Below are 19269 nucleotides of genomic sequence, written 5' to 3'. Positions count from 1 at the left end.
GGTCCCCCCCCCCCCAAGTTCAATGGCACAAATCCCCCTCTCAATTTTCTCAACCCTCTTTCCCTTTTTTATTTCTTAGCTCTCTTTTTTAACTTAATTAATTTTTTAAAAAATATTTTTAATATATTTATTTATTATTATTATTATTATTTTATTAGAAAAGTTCTGTGCTATGCCAATGACATACCACATACACAAACACACACACTCATAAACTAAATAAATAAATGAAATAAAATATAAACAGAATAAAATAAATAATTTAAATAAAAAATAAATTGATTAATAAATTAAAATAAATGAATAAAAAAAATAAAAATTCTCCCCAAAAATTTTGATAGCGCCAACTTGCGCCGTAATCCCCCCCCCCCCCCGCCTCTCTGTGGGCACCCCTGATTAGTAGTGCAATCATCCTCCCATTATGCAGTGACACATGCATCAAGTCTCTAATACTATTACATAGATTAAAAGTTATTTTAATGCCCATTAAAATGTCTGAGCATAACTGTTCATTCCTGTAGAATGTCCAAAACTAAATTTCAACTTTTTTTCTAATTCCCAAGAAAATAGACTCAAAAACGAATACTTGCACATTTTGTGCATCCAAAAGTTAAATATTTACATTGAAAGGAGTTATTAGATGGTAAAAAGTTTAAAGAAGTAATAAGAACTACATATGAATTTTCAGGATATTTTTAACACAAAGAACTATACTGCCATGTACAGGTAAACGGCAGTATCTGCAGAAATAAGTTTTCGATATATTTGAAGAAACTCGTTTTGGATTCAATACTATCAGTACGGAAATGTTGGAAAGAGCCTTTTTTACGTCCTTTTTTTTTTAAACGTAAACCAGATAAGCATGCCTGTACAATAAAGCTAACGTACAATAGATGAGAAAGAGAAAAATTTGCAGTTATTGCCCTTTTCCTGCTCAGGGCAGTATACTGCCATGCTACTCACAAAAGTCGTATCTGCACTTTTTTTATCAAGAATGAGTCACCATGTGGTTCTTTGCCACATATTTCACCTATGTGCAATGTTTTAGGATCATTTGTCAATGAGAAATATTTAAAAAGAATCTGAAAACATTGCATTTGAATCAAATACATGGAGGCACACAACTTTAAATAGCAATTACTCATTTTGAACTCAGCTGCAGATACAAGTTTGGTGCTTAGCATGACAGTGTATAGGAGAATGGTTTCCAGCTATCAAGCATATCAAATCGGAGAATTCTATTTTATTTTTATGATTCTCCACGAACAGGATGCTCCCCCTCAGTTTAGTAAGTGTATGTGATTTAATAATGCTGTCAGATGAGCTGAAAGACACTAGTGGATGATGCATGGTGTTTGCTTGATTTATGACTTTGTTTGCTAAGTGTAAATTTTGCAACCTTTTCTTTGTAAGTATTTTGAACTAACCCATTTAACTGAATGCACGATTTAAATGTATTTTAGTTGGAAGATGAGGGTAAGTTGAAGGAAATAAAACAACAGGTAGAAGAGATTCAAAAAGTGATAGAACAGGCGATATCCGTTTCACAACCAAAGGGTAGATATTCCAAATTGGCGAAATTGAGTGGCTTGGATAAATCTAATGGTAAGTATATTACTTTTGTGATACATTTGTACAGGGTTCGTACGGGTCATGGAAATCCTGGCAAGTCATGGAAAAAAACTAAACAAGTTTTACACCTGGAAAAGTCATGGAAAATTGATATTTTCATTAAAAATCAGGGAAATGTATTTTAAGTCATGAAAAAATGTCTCTGGCAGTAAGAAAGTAACTATCTAAAAGAACACTAGAAATATTGAGTGATTTAGTAACATTGCATATAAATTGAACGATCTAAAAAACAAATCCGAGTTTTGAAATCCGATTTCATCTGCTTCTGTAATAGCCGCTCGCCTTTTTTTGTAATGTGATTTTACTACTGGGGCGTCACTAATTTTGAACTAACCATTATTTTCAGCACTTCCTATATTTTGTATTTTGTAGTAGTAGACTTGCATATTCTTGATTTTGTCACGCCTTCTCAAAATATGTAATTCAATTGCATCAGAGTTTGTTTCAACGACTTGTAAAAAATTCATTATTAAAGTTACCAGAGTTTTATCTTAATATGTTGAAGGCTTTAGAAAATGAAGACTTTAGTCAGGCAATAGAACATAGAAATAAGGGAATTCTAATACTCTAAAACAGTGGTCCCAACATGCAGCTCGCAAAACTGATCCTTGTGACCAGCTGAAATATTTGGTTTAGAAAAATGAATTTACTGAAAAACGTGGCTTTACTTTGATAAAAGCATATACTGTTAAGTTACATGGGCGATTAGATACACTAATGACACCAAAGGACCATTTATTATTGGAAACTTAACAAAGACTTATTCAATTTTTGTCCCATTCATTACTATTCGACCTTATTCATTCAACATTTATTAGGCATTTAAACATCAGTTGTATTGCATTCACTATATATTTATTTTGCTTGAATTTATATGATGAAGACAAATAAGAATAATTTATTAGTTCCTGAAGTATGCACTGATATTTTTTCAGTCACTAGTAAGTGCTTCAATGAGGTAATGGTACTCACATAACAGTTTTTCTAATGCCTATTTCCAGAAATTGTCAAGAGTTTTGCATTAAATAGTACGATTCTCTCTATATAACAAGGTTATGAAAAATTTTATGAAGTCCTGAAAAAGTCTTGGAAAAGTCATGGAAATTTTTTATTCAGATTGAGTATGAACCCTGTTTGTAAATTAGTGTGTAAATAAATGCAATGTTGTTGCTAATTCTGATTGTCCCTTTCCGCTTAGACCAAAACGCTCCCAGGCAAGAAGTACCCATGAGTCCATCTTGCAACGTGGACTTGCTGGTGGCCAGCAATACGGCAGACTCCATCAGAGAGGTCGTTGATCCCGAGGTCGAATCCGATTCCGGCGAGAATTCGGAGTTGGCGCCCATCCTGATGAGGGAGAGCGAATCCATAGGAGAAGGCATCCTCTGTCCATTGTCCAATGTCCCTGAAAAAGGTCCCGAACCCACCGCGGAAAGTATCGGCCTGAAGGAGAGCATCGAAGAGTGCATGAGGATACCAGAGAAGTCAAGTGAGTGTTTGTTCAGTTTATTTTTCTGTTCACTGACGGTGATATGAGGCCAACAGGAGACGATTGATTTCATGGTATCGCTTTTGAAATATTTTATTGAAAGTGCATTTTCGCCCTTCCCTAATGGGGCCGCTTTGGGCGCCCAGATGGGAGGTCGCAGTAACCTCCCCAGTATGTCCTTATTCAGCAAATTCCATTCGGCAAAATTATTATCATTCGACAAAATTTTGGAGTTGTTCCTTTTGGCAAATTAGGAATTTCTGCTCTCCCAAAAATTTAAGTTTAGGGCGCTCCTGTATGGCACAACCTTTCCATTTAAAGACATAGTACCATGAAAGCACCTAATTTTTGGTTGTGAGGTTTTCTGAGAGGGTTTGCTATCTTTGCACTTGTGTGCTCCCAGTTTTTACCATAATATTGTATGGATACTAGAACCTATACCATCACCCTTAAGTCATTTTATTTTTGTTTTTTTTTTTTTTGTACTGAAAAAGACTTTTATCAAATGTTTAAATTTTATGGACTATTTCCTTGTTAGCAGCACTAAAACTAGTAGCCCGTGCGAAAATGAGCTTCCGGTAGTTTGAATACCGATCATAATGGTTGAAATAGTCACATAAAACATTTACAAGGTATTGTAGGGAAAACTTTAACAGTCATATAAACAATATACAATGCAAATAAAAGTATTTTGTATAAACAGTATTTTATAACCAACTTCTGTTTTTAAATCTTAACAAGGTGGAGATGAATTTAACAAGATGGAGATGAATTTTTGTACCATTCTTTTTTTTCTTTTGCAGATGATGTACCTGATGATACCCTAGATTTAACTGGATTAGATGATGATGAATTAGATAACGTAAGTTTTATTGCATCTAAAAGAATGAATTTAAAATTGAATTAATTTCACGGAAAAAAATGTTTTAAAAACTCTCAACCATTTTTGCTTATTCTTATTTTATCTACATGTAATATTGTTCTTAATAATCAACATTTTATGTTGAAATTAATTGTGCGAAGCATTATTAAGCAGTTAGGCAATTTAAAACTTTTTAAAAATCTAAATGTAAAATGAGATGGCAGCAATTGATAAAAGTTGAAGCCTTGATGTTGGAAAATAAGGGACTTTGTTTTTTAGAATGTTTCGGATCTAAATATTCATTAATACATAAAATTGTAAAGAAAATAAAGAGTTTTCTAAAATGCTGTATATTTAGGATATTTTTGTACATAGCTTTAGTTGAGTACTAGCATTCTAAATAATGACTAAATATTTCTTCTAATGAACTCCTGGTCAATGGGTTCTGTAGTAGTCTTGGGGGAAATTTTTTTTTTTTTTTTTTGTGAGGCATACTCTATGGTATGCCTATATATTAAATATAGGATGGAAAAAGAAAAGCATCAGATTTTTTTTTCCTTTATAAAACTCACTTTAATTGCCCTCCTCCCTTTTTTTAGCGTGTATAGCATACAAAGTGTAAGCAGGAAACTTTTTGGGACTAAAAGCAAATCTTTTAACTGCCTTGCCTTTATGGAGTTTTCGGTTGCTTTGATGCAAAAGACAGTACATGTCTTTTTGATGCATGTCTTATTATTTTTTTAACTCCCATTCTCCCCATGGATTATTACAAAATTACCCCATCAATTACTACAAAGCACCCCTCCCAAATGAGATCAAAAAACCTTTTAAAATTCCACCCTAAACATTTCAATGACTCAGTCTCCGTCATAAACCCCTCTCTTAGGCACCCCTGGTACATAAACAGTTTGTAGTTATTAGTTTTTGACCTGCATTCAATTTTTATTTATTAACGTAAGATGTATGCACTTTTGTATTTTAAAGGGCCTAAAAATGGCATGTAAAAAGATGTAAGTTTCTAAATACTGATTAAAAAGAATTTACGTAAATTTTTTGTCAAAGCAGGTTTTTTATGAATTTTGCATTCTGATGCATTTGAAAACATGAACCTGAGTATGATTAAGATTTATCCTAATGTGGGAATCAAAATGAAAGCAACATTGTTATATACAAAGTTCAAAATATATTACGACCAAATTTCAGGGAGAAACGCCCTTTTCAATGCAAAAAAAAAAGCCTTATTGTGGCTATAGTTTGCTTTTTTTTGGTGATTCCTAAATATATGAAATATATGCATGCAAAATGCTTTGTAACTTATTTGTCCCGACTTTGTTACTCACGTTTACAAAAAATGATAATTAGTTAATGAATTCTTAAGTTGTTTAAAGCTTACTGAGTTTTTCTTTTTTAAAATTTATTTGTAAAGATGTTAACATTTAAGATAGTTGCCTTTTTTTTAAACTCTTTTTTATTTGGTCTAATGCTTGTATTTAAAGTAACTTTTTAAGGAATCCCTGTCTTGAAATGGTTTTAAAATATCAAATGAAATTATTTCCTTCATTCAAAAACAATAGTTTATGTCTTTTTCAATATTAGTTTTGTATTAGAACTTGCTTTGAATGATAAGATAAAAATATTTCGTTAATTTTTTTTTAGTACCTTATGGAGCCATATGAGTATGAAAGAAAAGACCAATTTTGGCACAAGTATAATGCTGATTATTTGCAAGAAATGAAAGGTATTTGTGTAACTTATAGTTTTGTAGATTTTGGGAAAAAAAAATCATTTAAAACAAACAAATTATTCAAAATCTCTTGTTGAATTTTTATATCTAAAAATTTAATTTTTATTAAAATTAAATTTTAATAAAAAATAACTAAAAATTAATTAAATTTTTATGTCTAAAATTTTCTCTTAATAAATTTTTATATTATATAATTTGATATTCTCTCATTATTTAAATCTCTTAAAAAATTTATTATTTTGTTTTAAAAAAATATATCTATTATTTGTATAACGTGATTTCAATTTTGTTTTTTTTATAGAGAGAGAGGAAAGGAGAGCTAAAGAAGAGGAAGAAAACGCTAACAAACCTGATAAAAAGGTGTTTATTTTCTCAATGCTTTTACAGTTTCTTACTTAAAATCAAGTTTTTCAAGGTATTGAAACAGCCCAAAACTTTTTAGTCGCAAAAAGGAGAATAAAAATCCCATGCATTGTTCATCCTATTACAGAAAAGGCGTCGCAGCCAGAAAAGGGGCCGAATCCAAGCGAGCACTGCCGGGGAAGCCATTGAAAAAATGCTGCAACAAAAGAAATTATCTTTCAAATTGAATTATGACGTTTTGAGGAACCTCAACCCGGAAATCGGGCCCGTGGAGCCCACCACCACCGAGGAAGCGGTGGTGGCGGAAAATGTGGTGGAAGAAATAGTCCCGCCTTTGAGGAGGAAGGTCAAGGCCAAGCCCAAACCACGCCCCACCGTTCCATCCAACATCAGGAAAGGCATGTCTGATATCATTGGAAATACGAGGTGAGAAGTTGTGAAAAATAATGTCTGAGTATTTTTTTTTTCCTAGAAAATGTTTATTAGTAGAGAACTTGTTCCCATGGGAACAAGACATAACAGGAAGACTAATCTACAAAATCCGTCCGAAAGTTAAACTTACTCCTTTGAATTTAAATAGACATGAAATTTTTTTCTTTACTGGCCATGGCCCTTTCCCTTCATACTTGAAAAGATTCCATATTAGAAATAGTGACCTCTGCAGATGCAAATCAATTGGAAATCCTCAACATTACATACAACATTGCATTCACACTTCTTCATTCCATTTTCGTTCTTCTGGCAATTGGACTCAAGACTTAAAAAACTATTATTCGTTTCCTGCAGCAAAAAAGAAAATTACAGATCTTATTACATTTCTAATTGACCACGAACATTTTCTCTTTGGATATTTTTTTTTTTTTTTAATATATAGGCATTAAGCATTTTAATTAATTTTTTAAAATTATTATTTTTACTATTTATTTATTGATTTTTATTATTATTACTATTATTATTTTTTTTTTTGTTTCACTTTATTTTCTTTTGCTTTCATCTATTTTTATTTATTTATTTATTTTTATTTATCTTAATGTAAATATTTATATATATTCTTTCTTATTGAACAAAATTATTTTCTTCTGTATATATCAAAATTGTTTATCAGTGTGGAGTATTGTTAAATTTTCTCGTACGTCATCCCATAATTTGTGAAATTTAACATTGTTGAATGTGTACAAAAGGATGACGTATTTAATAAAAAAAAAAAAAAAAGTAGAGAACTTGAGACCGTGTTGGTTAATTTGGCACTATTTCAGGCTCATGCACAGGATTTGAAAAAAGGCTAAGCTATTTTTTTCTTCCTAAGTAATTAGGACCAATCAGTAAATGACGAGACAGAGGCTATAAAACACATTTTATTTGACATTCTTCAAAAATGCTAACCAAAATTGTTTAAATACTTATCCCGCTGGGAAATAATTACATAATTCTGTGCTCATAAAAGTCCTTCAACTGCTGCTGGCATCAATTACACACACACGCTCCTTTACTTCATTGTCCAATTGAAATCTTTCAAGATTTCCGTCTTAAATTTCCGTAAAAGTTCTTTCTTTGCGTTGGCTGTGCGTTGTCCTGGTAAACTTTCACATGCTGTTGCATGACAATGCTAGGCCATAGACAGCCAATGCAACAGAGGAACTTTTCTGGGAAATTTAAGTGGGAGGTCTAAAACCATAGCCCTTATGGTCCAGAAGATCTTTCCCTGTGTAATCCCACATCTTTGGGGAGCTTAAGAAGGCACTTGGGTGACAACGATTTCAATTCAGCGATGAAGTAAAGGAGTGCGTGCGTAATTGGTTCCAGCAGCAGCCAAATGACTTTAATGAGCATGGAATTATGTGACTGATTTCCCAGTGGGATAAGTCTTTAAACAATTTCGGTGAGCGTTATTGAAGAATGTCGAATAAAATCTGTTTTATAGCCTCTGTTTCATTATTTACAGACTGTCCTGAATACAGTGTCAAAAAAAAAAAAAAAAACCACCTAACCAAGCATATTTAAAAATTTATTTTACTTTGTCAACTTTTGTTGAAGATTATTATGATTCTTATTTATATACACACATTTTTCAACAGCACTTAATGCAAATTTTTATTATGTCCAACTATACAAGACAGGAATATATTAAAAATAGAAATTTTATACCATAGGGTTATATGTATTTTTTTTTTCACTTTCCTATAGAAATATTCTTTTGCTATGTGAAGTGACAAATTCATCTAACACTCCATTACAATGAATAATAATATTTTTCTCGTAATGCCTAGCATTTGCCAGACTATTTGGACATTCTATCATTACCTAATTTCACAAACAAAACTTTATTTAACTGCAAATGGGGTGTGAGACCTAAAAATCCTACAATCCAGGAAAATGTTCAAGATGGGGAAAAAATTAAAGAGCAGGAACACTGTGTATTAATACACAGTTAATAAAATTAGTTTAGTTATTCTTTTTTTCTCAATTAACCCCAAAAACCCTATCCTTGGGCATGGCCTTGCATCTTTTCCAATTTTTTAGTTAATTTGACTTCAACGAAAATAGTCGCTGGCCTAATAAGCCTTCTGCTGGCAAGGCTATTATAATTAATACAGTTTTCTTCTTTTCATTTTATAAATTTTTTGGTAACACAACCACAGCAAAATAGAGTGTTTAAAATGAAAGAGATTTTCAGATTCCTCTCCTCTCTAGCTTTTTAGCCATTTTAAGGTTCAGAAAATGACATTTATGAATAATGATTATAATCTTTCAATTGAGTTATGAATTAAATATGCTCACCTATATCAGTTTTATTTACACTTAATAATGTGACAGATCCATGAGCGCCCATATGTACAATTTTAAGGGGGGGGGGCTCAGGTATCTTCCTCATGGAAACCGATTTCAGTACGGATTAGAGTTATTAAAGTTTGACATTTTTAATAACTTATTCATTAATAACTGCAGAAGAAATGTTTTTACATTTTTGCAAAGAAAAAAGTACTAAAAGCAAGGCAGTTCTAATATCTGGGACTTGAGCCCCCACTTGCCTCCCTAAATGGACGCCCATGGACACATCTGATCTTCCGCATGCAGTCTAATTAACATAACAGAGGCATAATTATATTTTATTCAGTAAATTACCGCCCAATAGCCAGGGCTAAAGCAGAATTGCATGAAATACACCACCAGCTCAGTCAGCTATATATACCATGCCTTTGCCTTCAATCCTCGAGTTGAACCGAACCATTGCTTCGGTCACTCGTCTGGTCTGCGCTAATTCTATATTAGCTACCAGTTTGTTTGGCACTCTTGGCTTCCTTAAGAGTTTTTCCACCTCCAGCTCAGTCACTTTCCTATGCCGGGCTGATGAGTGCTAATAAGCACGAAACTGCAGTCCTCGGCTGGAAATGACTGAGCTGGCGGTGTATTTCACATGATTATATTGTTTGATGGTCACTTTTTGGTCAATTTTTCACTATTCTAATGGTTCCAAAGTGCTCCTAGTCCCGAATTTATTGAAATTAGAATGCTTCATTCATTTCTCCAGATTAACCAGATTGTCTGATTTATTAGCTTATATTTCAATGCCAATGTAATGTTCATTATCAGGCAATGAACTTTAACATTTTTTTAAATGTGTTTAAAAAATTGTTAATACAGTGAAACCTGTGTAAGTTGACCACTTGCAGTGCACTATTTTAGTGGTCAACTTAAGCAGGTGGTCAACTAATAGAGGTTGAATTATATGATAAGATTAATTCTGTGCCTGAAAATAGTGGTCAACTTTATAGGTTTTACTGTATGTTGTTTTATTTTGCAGGAAAAAGGAGATGATGGCTGCAATAGCTGAAGAAAATGAGCTTATGGAGGTGAAATTTCTTATTTTTCAGTGTTTCAATATTAATTTCAAAAGTAGATTAAAAAGTGAATGCAAATGAATAGAAAATTGAGCTGACATGTTTAAAAGTAGACGATAACGTGGGTAGCGATATTTAAAGTAAAAAGTAATACTGAACCCTGAAATGCATGAATAGCTATAGAAATCTTCACAGGGTTCGTACGGGTCATGGAAATCCTGGAAAGTCATGGAAAAAAAAAATTAAGCTTCAGGCCTGGAAAAGTCATGGAAAATTAATATTTTTATTGAAAGTCATGGAAATTTATTTAAAGTCATGGAAAAATGTCTTGGGCAGTAAAATAGTATCAATAGCTAAAAGAGGTCTAGAAATATTGAGTGGTTTAGTAATATTGCACATAACTTGAACAATCTCCAAAACAAATCCGAGTTTTGGAATCGAATTTCATCCGCTTCTGTAACAGTCGCTCGCCTTTTTTTGTAATGTGATTTTACTACTGGGGCATCACTAATTTTGAATTCACCATTATTTTCAGCACTTTTTATATTTCATATTCTGTAGTAGTGGACTTGCACGTTTTTGATTTTTGCCACGTCACCTCAAAAAGTAATTCAAGAGCACCCGAGTTCGTTTCAACTACGAGTACTTGTAAAAAAAATCATTATTAAATTTATTAGAGCTTTTTGTTGAAGGCTTTAGAAAATGAAGACTTAAGTCAGGCAATAGACATAGAAATAGGGGAATTCTAATACTCTTAAAACAGTGGTGCCCAACATACAACTCGCAAAACGGATTGTTGTGGCTGAATTTACTGAAAAACGTGGCTTTTCTTTGATGGACGAATATATACTGTCATTTTACATTGGTGATTGGATGCACTATTGACACCAAAGGGCAATGATTTTATGAAGTGAATTTATTAGTAGAAACTTAGTAATGACTCATTCAATTTTTTATCAATTCATTACTATTCTTCCCTATTTATTTAAATATTTGTTAGACATTTAAACAACAGTGTTTTGCATTCACTATATTTTTACTTTACTTGAATTGATATGATGAAGGCAAATAAGAATAATTTATTAGTTTCTGCAATGTGCACTGATACTTTTTCAATCACAAGAAGTGCTCCAATGAGGTAGTGGCACTCACGTAAAAGTTTTTCTAATACCCATTTCCGAAAGTTGGCAAGTTTTGCATTAAATAGTATTATTCTCTTCGTATAACAAGGTCATGAAAATTTTTATGAAGTAATGAAAAAGTCTTGGAAAAGTCATGGAAATTTTTTATCCAAATTGAGTATGAACCCTGTCTTCATGTCCAATTGGGTTGATTTCTTGCCGAAACGCCATGCTTTACTAAAATATTATTTTCCCTTTCATATAAAATTGATCCCGACTCAGAATTCTATTAGCGTTCTGGTGCTGGAAAGTTTAAGAATCAACCCCTGATATATAGCTAGATACAACAGCTGGTTCTTGGAGGTCGATAGTCAGCAGTCAGGTCGATGGAGAAGATAGTCAGCATTCCCTTTAATTGCTGATCTACGTCATAACCTTGATTTTTTTTTTTAGTTGCATGCACTTTACTTTAAATATTTACTGGACTTCAATAGTAGCCTATGCACTATTCCAGTACAATATATATTGTACTGGACAATATATCCAGTAAATATTTAACCACTTGAAGACAGCAAAAATTTAAAAAAAGAAATAAATAGCCTTAAAGTTTGCACTTGGTTACCAAATAACGTAATTATATTATAACAACTACACACACACATGTGAACTGAATTGCAGTTTATCTTGTATCTTTAAGCAATCCTGTGTTCCTTACTCATTTCATCTTCTCAAAACTCTTTTTACATTGATTTAAATGACGAAGTAAAATTTTTAATTTTTTTAAAAGTTGCCTATAATTTAAAATATTGCTCTTACAACTTTCCTCCATGGCTACATTTGTCCCTTTCTTTGAGTTGCTTGACCTGACAGTTGACTTTATACAGGAATACTCACAAAGGGAGAAGGGGGGGGGGGGATGCTATTGAATTTTTTTATGACTATTCTATTCTACTACTTACCGTATTTTCCTGCGTATAATCCGCGGATTATCTGCTAAAAAAGGCAAAGTTTGTGAAATGTGGATTATACGCAGCCGCGGATTATCTGTGATTCCCCCCCCCCTTAACACCAATACATTGAACCTCAGTATTTTTACAGTAGGATTCACCGACTGAATGTTTATTTTACGAAGCATGCATGTTCTTCTTCGCTGCCTGCCTGTATGTTGGTTATTTTACGTTGCTTGAATATTCCTCTTGGCGATTCAGGTCATGTATATAATAAGCAAGATTACAGTGAAATAGGTAGCCATTTGCACAAGATTAGACCGTTTGCTCCTTTGTCTTGACTCTGTTTTTCAAGTAATTAGCGTACTATAATCAAGATTTCAAGAAGAAATCATTATATTTTAGATTATATTTCAGATTAATTTTGATTATGCCTTCAAAGTAATTACTTTTTCACGTTTTTAGTTGAGTTGCTCAAATGGTATTTTAAATTACTTTATCTTTTTGCATCATATTATCCGCGGATTATACACCGCCGCAGATTATACGAAGCTTTTTTTGCTTCAGGCAAATTTTAGGACCTGCGGATTATAGGCCGCCCGCAGATAACACGCAGGAAAATACGGTATGTCTACTCTTTTTTTTGGGGGGGGGGGGGGGAAGGGTATTCTCTGCTGCTCTTGAGGGAGATGTAACTTTGCTCTTGTTAGGATAGCTTCAAAATAGGTTCAAATAATTAGTGTATTCAAAAATTGTAGAAAAAGTCAGCACCTTTTAAAAAGGCTATTGGAAGGTCCCATTACATGGGAAAGAGCTTTTTCACTATTAATTATTTCTTGGTAATTTACTGTTAAAACCTTCTTTCATCAATTTATTAATATTTTTTTTTGTATATTTAATTTTTCCATAGGAACCACCAAGAAAAATGATAAAACTTGCAGATATTGTGAAGGAAGAGGTCTCTGAAAATGTTCCCTTGGAAACTATCATTTTAGATGATGTTCAGAATACAGAAGCAGGTATTTTTATTTTCTAATTTGAACCATGAATGCATAATTTAAAATAAAATAAATTTCATATTTGTAAAAAAAAATTAGAAAGTGATGCAATAAAATAACTAAATTAATTTAAAAGACCAATATTAAGAAAAGTTTAAAAAATACTTTCAAAACAATGTAAGGCATGTCCTTCTAGGGCCCTGGGTTTGAATACCACTGATACAGAGTATTTGTTTATGCTTTTTTTATTATTGATTGTTGAAACAATTATGACAAATTTGAATAGTGGTATATGTCAATGAGAAGTTATGCCTAAGCAGGGGTCGATTCAAATGCAAATTGGGTGTGCTTTGCTGCTCTTTCAGAAAGCTTCAGATTTTAAAATTAGACCTTTTACAAAGCTTCATCTTTTTTGTCACTTTTAACTGCAATCAATTCACCCGAAAGCAGAGGTGCCCCCCCCCCCCCCCCCCAGAGCTAATGCGCATCCCTCCTAAATGTTTCAAAACCCCCCAAAAGCAAGAACCCCCAAAAAGTGAGAAATATCCCTCAAAACACCCCCCCTAAAAATTTCAATGGCACAGTCTGTGCCATGACCCCTTGTAGGTGGGCACCCCTGCCAAAAGCAAAATATCAGTTAAAAAAAAAAAAAACCTCCCTCCAGTTTCTATTCTGCTAAGTTTCACTAAAAAACACTTTAATTGAGAAAAAAATTCAAAGTTCTAAAAAAAAATGTTTACTTAAATTTTCTTATGTGCTTTCAATGCCTTTTTAAGAAGGATGCACCCAATTACTTATCACTATACAATATTTACTAGGAATTATTTCTTCATTGGAGCAAATAAGCGATAGTCAATTCATTAACATGAATATTTTTCTGGTGTTTTTTTCCCCCCATTTGCTCTACTGCATCAACATTTGTCCTTAACGGTTTGAGTTACAGGCACGCTTATTATAAGTTCAACATAAAATTAATTAATTCATTATAATAAATAATATTCTGGTTATTATTTTTTTTTATTTGTTGCACCGTGTCAACATTGTAACATTTCGAGTAAGGGCACGTATTTTATTAGATCAACATCATGTTTGCTTAAGTTTTATGGAATCAGTTTATGATTATTGTGTTATTCTTGTTGCTTAGATGAGGAAATTGTAGAAGATGATGATGAAGAAGAATATGAGTCAGACGATGGAGGTATTTTTGGATTTCGAAGAGGTATGTTTTCATTTGTTTTTTGTCCTCGTAGTTTTTTTTTTAATTTTTTTCTCACTCTGCAGTTCTTCAAAAAATCCTAAACTTCAGTTAAATTTATGTTTCAACTATAAACTCACTTCAAAAAGTTACTTTCTGTGGTGTTAAAACCTGGCAGAGTACGAGTACCCCCTCACTGTCTATTAACATGATTAACTTTGTTATTTTTGTTTCTTTTCCAATCAAGAAACTCGAAGCATGTGTGTGCAATTTCGTTTGCAAACTTTGTGTGTGTCCTTTACAGGGGGAAAATTTTTCAATTTTTTGGAGAATTTCTGTGTTTAAAATAAATAAATAAATAAAAAAAGTAAAATAAACGGTAGTGAGACAGAATAAGAAGTTTAAAAGTAATAAAGGATCTGTGAATGAGTTTATGTGGGAAATTGAGATAATTGTTTATTCCCCCCCCCCCTATTTGTTTTATTTTGTTATTTATGACTATATTTTGGTGATCACAAGTAACAAATGTTCTATGTTACCTAATGATGGAAAAAGAATTATTCTTAAATTAAGTAAAATAATTTCTAATTTTGTTTTTTAGAAAAATAATCAGTTTTTCATTTTATTTGTTGATATTATCTATTTTTCAATACTTTGTTCAAAATTGTTATTATTTTTATTTTGAAGGTAAAACAGGGTTCGTACGCCCTTGAAAAACCTTGAAAAGTGCTTGAAAAAAAAAGTTCATTTTCAAGTGCCTTGAAAAAGTTTCTAGGTGCTTAAATTCTCTCAAAAATCATCGGATTGTGCTTAAAAGTATTAAAAAAGTATTTCACCAATGCAATTTCCTGAACATGTGTTCAATATGCAACATCGAGAGAAATTGCTTCGGTGTTTGGGATTTCAATCCTTGTAAATATTTTGATGTTTTTTACAATCAAAAGATATTTTGACACATGGTACCGTAGATTAGTTTATTTTTTGTTAAATTTCATTAATTAACGGAGGAATTCATTTGGAAACCATGACAACATTTAACTTTCTCTGAAAATTTAAGCAGAAAATTTAAGCCTTTGAAGTTTCAATCTTTTTGCATCCTGCAAATATTTGAATATTTTGGCTTATCAAATGTTATTTTCGCATATGTTACCTTAGGTTAGTATATTTTTTGTTAAATTTTAATAAAAAACAAATAAATTTATTTTATGAGAAGCATGCCAACATTGAACGAACTCAGACTTAACGAAAAATTTCTTCTTGTGTTTGAAATTTCAATCTTTTTGTATCTTGCAAATATTTAAATATATTGACTAATCGGATGTTATTTTTATAAAGGCTACCTTAGATTAGCATATTTTATGTTTAATTTTAGTAAAATATAATTTTATTTTATGGGGAAATATAACATCATTGAACTTAATTCGCGGAAATTTGTTTCTCTTGTTTGAGGTTTCAATCCTTTTGCATCTTGTTAATATTTTTATATTTCTGGCAACTAGAAGTTATTTTAACACATGCTACATCAGATTAGCTTATTTTATTTATTTATTTTATTTTTATTTTTTCTTTATATCTACTAAAATAATTAAGGTGTATAACAGAGGTGGTTGTGTTATGATTACTCACTGGAAATCCAGTAGTTTTTTGTTATGCTTTTGACTCACAAATGTTCATAATTACTACTTTAGTAAGGTTGTGGGTACTTGGAACAACTTACCGAAAGAGGTGGTAATCAACAAAGGAGTAGATAGGAGATAAGGAGATCTTCATTTGGATCTAAGAAATTGACTAGGACCAGCCTAGCTAGGCCCAGTGCCTGTTGCTGGTTATCAACAGGCACTGAGCCTAGTATTTCTATACAGAATATTTTGACTTAATAAACCATTTTGACATAAGAAATGAATTGTGTGCATATCAAAAGTGTTGTTGTACATAGTATTAATAGGGGTCTTAGTTTTAAAAATTACTCCCCCCCTCCCCTCACTCCGATTTGCTCTTTGAAACTTTCAGATATTTTTTTATGAACTCACAAATCACAAGCACACTTGAATATTATTGCCTTTTAAAATTTAAATTCTAATTTCGACAATAACCCATTTGTTCCCAAAATAAAACTACTTTTGTCATATATGTAATCCACTTTTTGTAATCTTTTCAATTTTGAAATATGACTCTATGAATCTGAACATTTATTAACTATTACAAGTTATTCGGTGAAAGCTGAATCGGCTCAAGTTTACATTCAGAGTATTTATCACTTCTTAAGCAGCTTTTGTATATTTTGAGGTGTGGAGGACTGGACTGTGGACTTTCATAAATTTTTCTTATTTACTGCTTTTTAAATTTACTCAAGGGCAGTTGAAATGCCTTATTGGTTGAACAACTAATATTTTAGAACTTAATAGTGCAACCTGAAATTACTTTCTGGGTGATGTTTTTGTCCTAACCGCCCTTATATTGTAATAAACCACCGTATTAATATTGGAAATAAATGTCTAAACCGGAGGGTGTTGACTTCAAAAACTCCTCTCTGGCAATGCCATTGAACTTGGGTATTTTGGTTTCTTTCCATAAAAGCTGAAAGCGCTCATTAAAGGGTTTTTCTTTTTAATATTAATTTTCTGATTCTAGAAAATATACTTCTTTGAATGTGGAGATTGAAAAATTAAACCTCTTTAGATCTGCTTCTCTTTATGACAGAACTGAAGGGTATGAACCCTGTAAAAGTTGCTGTATTCTATTTTTTCACTTTACTGAAGTACTAAATTTGTGGTTCACCTCCTATCTACTTGAAAATTTCCCCATCTGGAGAATTTTTGCTCTTTTCACCCCTGGTCCTACACTACTTTATTTGTTTGTTGAATTTTATTCAGTCCATGAAGAAAAAACCTTTCAGTTTTATTTTTTGGATTAGTGACACTTTATTTCTTTAAAAGTATTGTATATTTCAAACATTTTCAAGAATTTCTTCCTAGTTTAAAGAAAAGAAAAAATGGTGGCCGGTAATACACTGTCATGATGTAATTAACACTAGAATTACAGCAATCTTTGTATGCCTAGAAATACGGCGGGGGTCGTTTTGACCCTTCAGAAGAAATAAGCATAGTTCCTGATATAATGTTTTGTTTTTGTTAAAATTAATTTAAAATAAACATATTTAGAATAAATGCAGTTTATATTTAAAAGATGCAGAGATTTTAAGGATGCATATTGAAGCTTTTTGAAAAAGTTTAAAAACCCTTAAAATAACCAGCGCTGTTTCATTTGCGTTTCAGAAACTATCGACTAATGCTCTCTTCTATGTACAAAAACATTAAAAATGCTTCAAGCTCGTGCAATGATATATTCTAAGAGGCATTTTATTAGGTTCTGCGATGTTTCAGCATCGGTAAACGTATTTACATTTCCTTCTTTTCCTGAAAAGGGTCAAAATGACACCTGCCCACACTTTTAGGTCTAACCTTGTAGTTAGGGTTAGGAAAACATTCAGTATTCTTGAAAGCTTTACATTATTAAACAGCATGATTATTTAGGAAAAGTCGTGGAAGGATTAGTCATGGAAGACCAGACGAGTGACTGAAATCTGGTCTGTGCTAATTCTATATTAGCTACCAGTTTGTTGGGCACTCTTGGCTTCTTTAAGGGGGAGTCAGTGCCCTAAATACTTTCAAAAATTTAATTTCTTGATTTTTATATGTTTTGAAACTCCATTTCAATACCTTTTTTACTGATACAAATTTCTTGATCGTGCTCATATTAGAAGTAAGTTAAAATAAGCTTAAAAAAAAATTTAAACGCATGTTGATAAGGTATGATTTTCCCCTTTTAAATTGCAATATCTCGAAATGGTAGTTTTGAAACTAAATGTTCCTTTTTCTCAGAAACTAAATTGTGTTAGGCTTTGAAATTTTTACCACCTATTCCATACATCTAATTGCATATACTGAAGTAAAATCTTTCTCATATTCTAAAAATATTTTGTTATAGAGCCGATTTTGTGTTACAATATGGCATTTTTTGAAAAAAATACAGTGACTTACGAATTAGAATTTTAAAAAAAAAAAACTAAGCTTCCTTTCTGTAAAATGTTACTTCAGTATAGAGAAAACAGTCTACTTAAGGTACAGAAAAAATTTCATAAATGTATCTTAAATAGATTTTAAGAAAAAAAGTACATGAACCTGTGCAAATTAACATTGACGCTATAAGGAGTACTGACTATCCTTAAGAGGTTTTCCATCTCCAGCTCAGTCACTTTCCTATGCCGGGGCCGATGAGTGCTAACAAGCACGAAACTGCAGTCTTCGGCTGGAAATGGCTGAGCTGGCGGTGTATTTCATGTATTTCTGCTTTAGCCCTGGCTAATGGGTGGCAATTTACTGAATATACAGGTAGAAAGCCATTAATTTAATGTATCGATTAATGGTTAATTTTGCTTTAAATTTTACTAAAATGCATTTTTTCTGCTCTCTTCCAGAAGAAAAAGTTCCTGATTACTATGAATGTGATGAATATGTTGACGACTATGATGATTGAGAAAACTAAATGAGCCGATGATCTAATATTGGCTGAGAATGCGGTAAATTTATAGCATTATTTATCCTGCTTCATCCTCTTATATTTCTATAAGAGTGATAAAGTGTGCTGTTATCAGGACGTCATGGAGCATCATTTAAGAGAGATGTACATAGTATTTATTTTCTGTACAAAATATGTGCTGCGTAAACTGCGATGATTATTTAATAATTACTATCCGTGGGGAAACTTCACTTAGATTATTGTAAATGAATTTGTTGAAAAATATTTTGTATAGTCTTTGTTATCTTTTGTCATTGATGGAGAAAAGTCATAATATTTAATTTGAAATCATTAGAATCATTGTTAAGAGATTTCGTGGTGTTAAAACAAAAACAAAAACCTTTCCATTAAACATAATAAAACTTTTATATTTCCAATTGTAAATAATTGTTATAATTGCGTATCCTTTTAGAGCTGTTGTCTGCTTTTGTTATTGTTTTCTTTTGATTTTACGGGTATCATTTTGAGATAATTTTATGTGTGTTATTTCCCCCTTTCCCT

At 31.9% G+C, this 19269-nt stretch overlaps 1 protein-coding gene across 1 annotated transcript in view; it reads left to right on the top strand.

Annotated features, from left to right (window-relative positions):
• LOC129226297 (transcription factor IIIB 90 kDa subunit-like) overlaps window positions 1-18726 on the top strand; it is a 41014-nt gene extending 22288 nt beyond the window's left edge. Inside the window, exons 9-18 of the mRNA XM_054860901.1 lie at window positions 1464-1476; window positions 2831-2959; window positions 3946-3983; window positions 5640-5721; window positions 6029-6089; window positions 6223-6516; window positions 9893-9941; window positions 12908-13016; window positions 14140-14193; window positions 18668-18726. Coding sequence (XP_054716876.1) covers window positions 1464-1476; window positions 2831-2959; window positions 3946-3983; window positions 5640-5721; window positions 6029-6089; window positions 6223-6516; window positions 9893-9941; window positions 12908-13016; window positions 14140-14193; window positions 18668-18726 — 888 coding nt within the window. The remainder of the gene's footprint in view (window positions 1-1463; window positions 1477-2830; window positions 2960-3945; window positions 3984-5639; window positions 5722-6028; window positions 6090-6222; window positions 6517-9892; window positions 9942-12907; window positions 13017-14139; window positions 14194-18667) is intronic.
• The last annotated feature ends 543 nt before the right edge of the window (window positions 18727-19269 follow it).

This window comes from Uloborus diversus, chromosome 7 (genome assembly GCF_026930045.1).
Source record: "Uloborus diversus isolate 005 chromosome 7, Udiv.v.3.1, whole genome shotgun sequence".
NCBI lineage: Eukaryota > Metazoa > Arthropoda > Arachnida > Araneae > Uloboridae > Uloborus > Uloborus diversus.
Note: the sequence above shows the minus strand (reverse complement) of the source record. Positions and strands in the feature narration are given on the sequence as shown.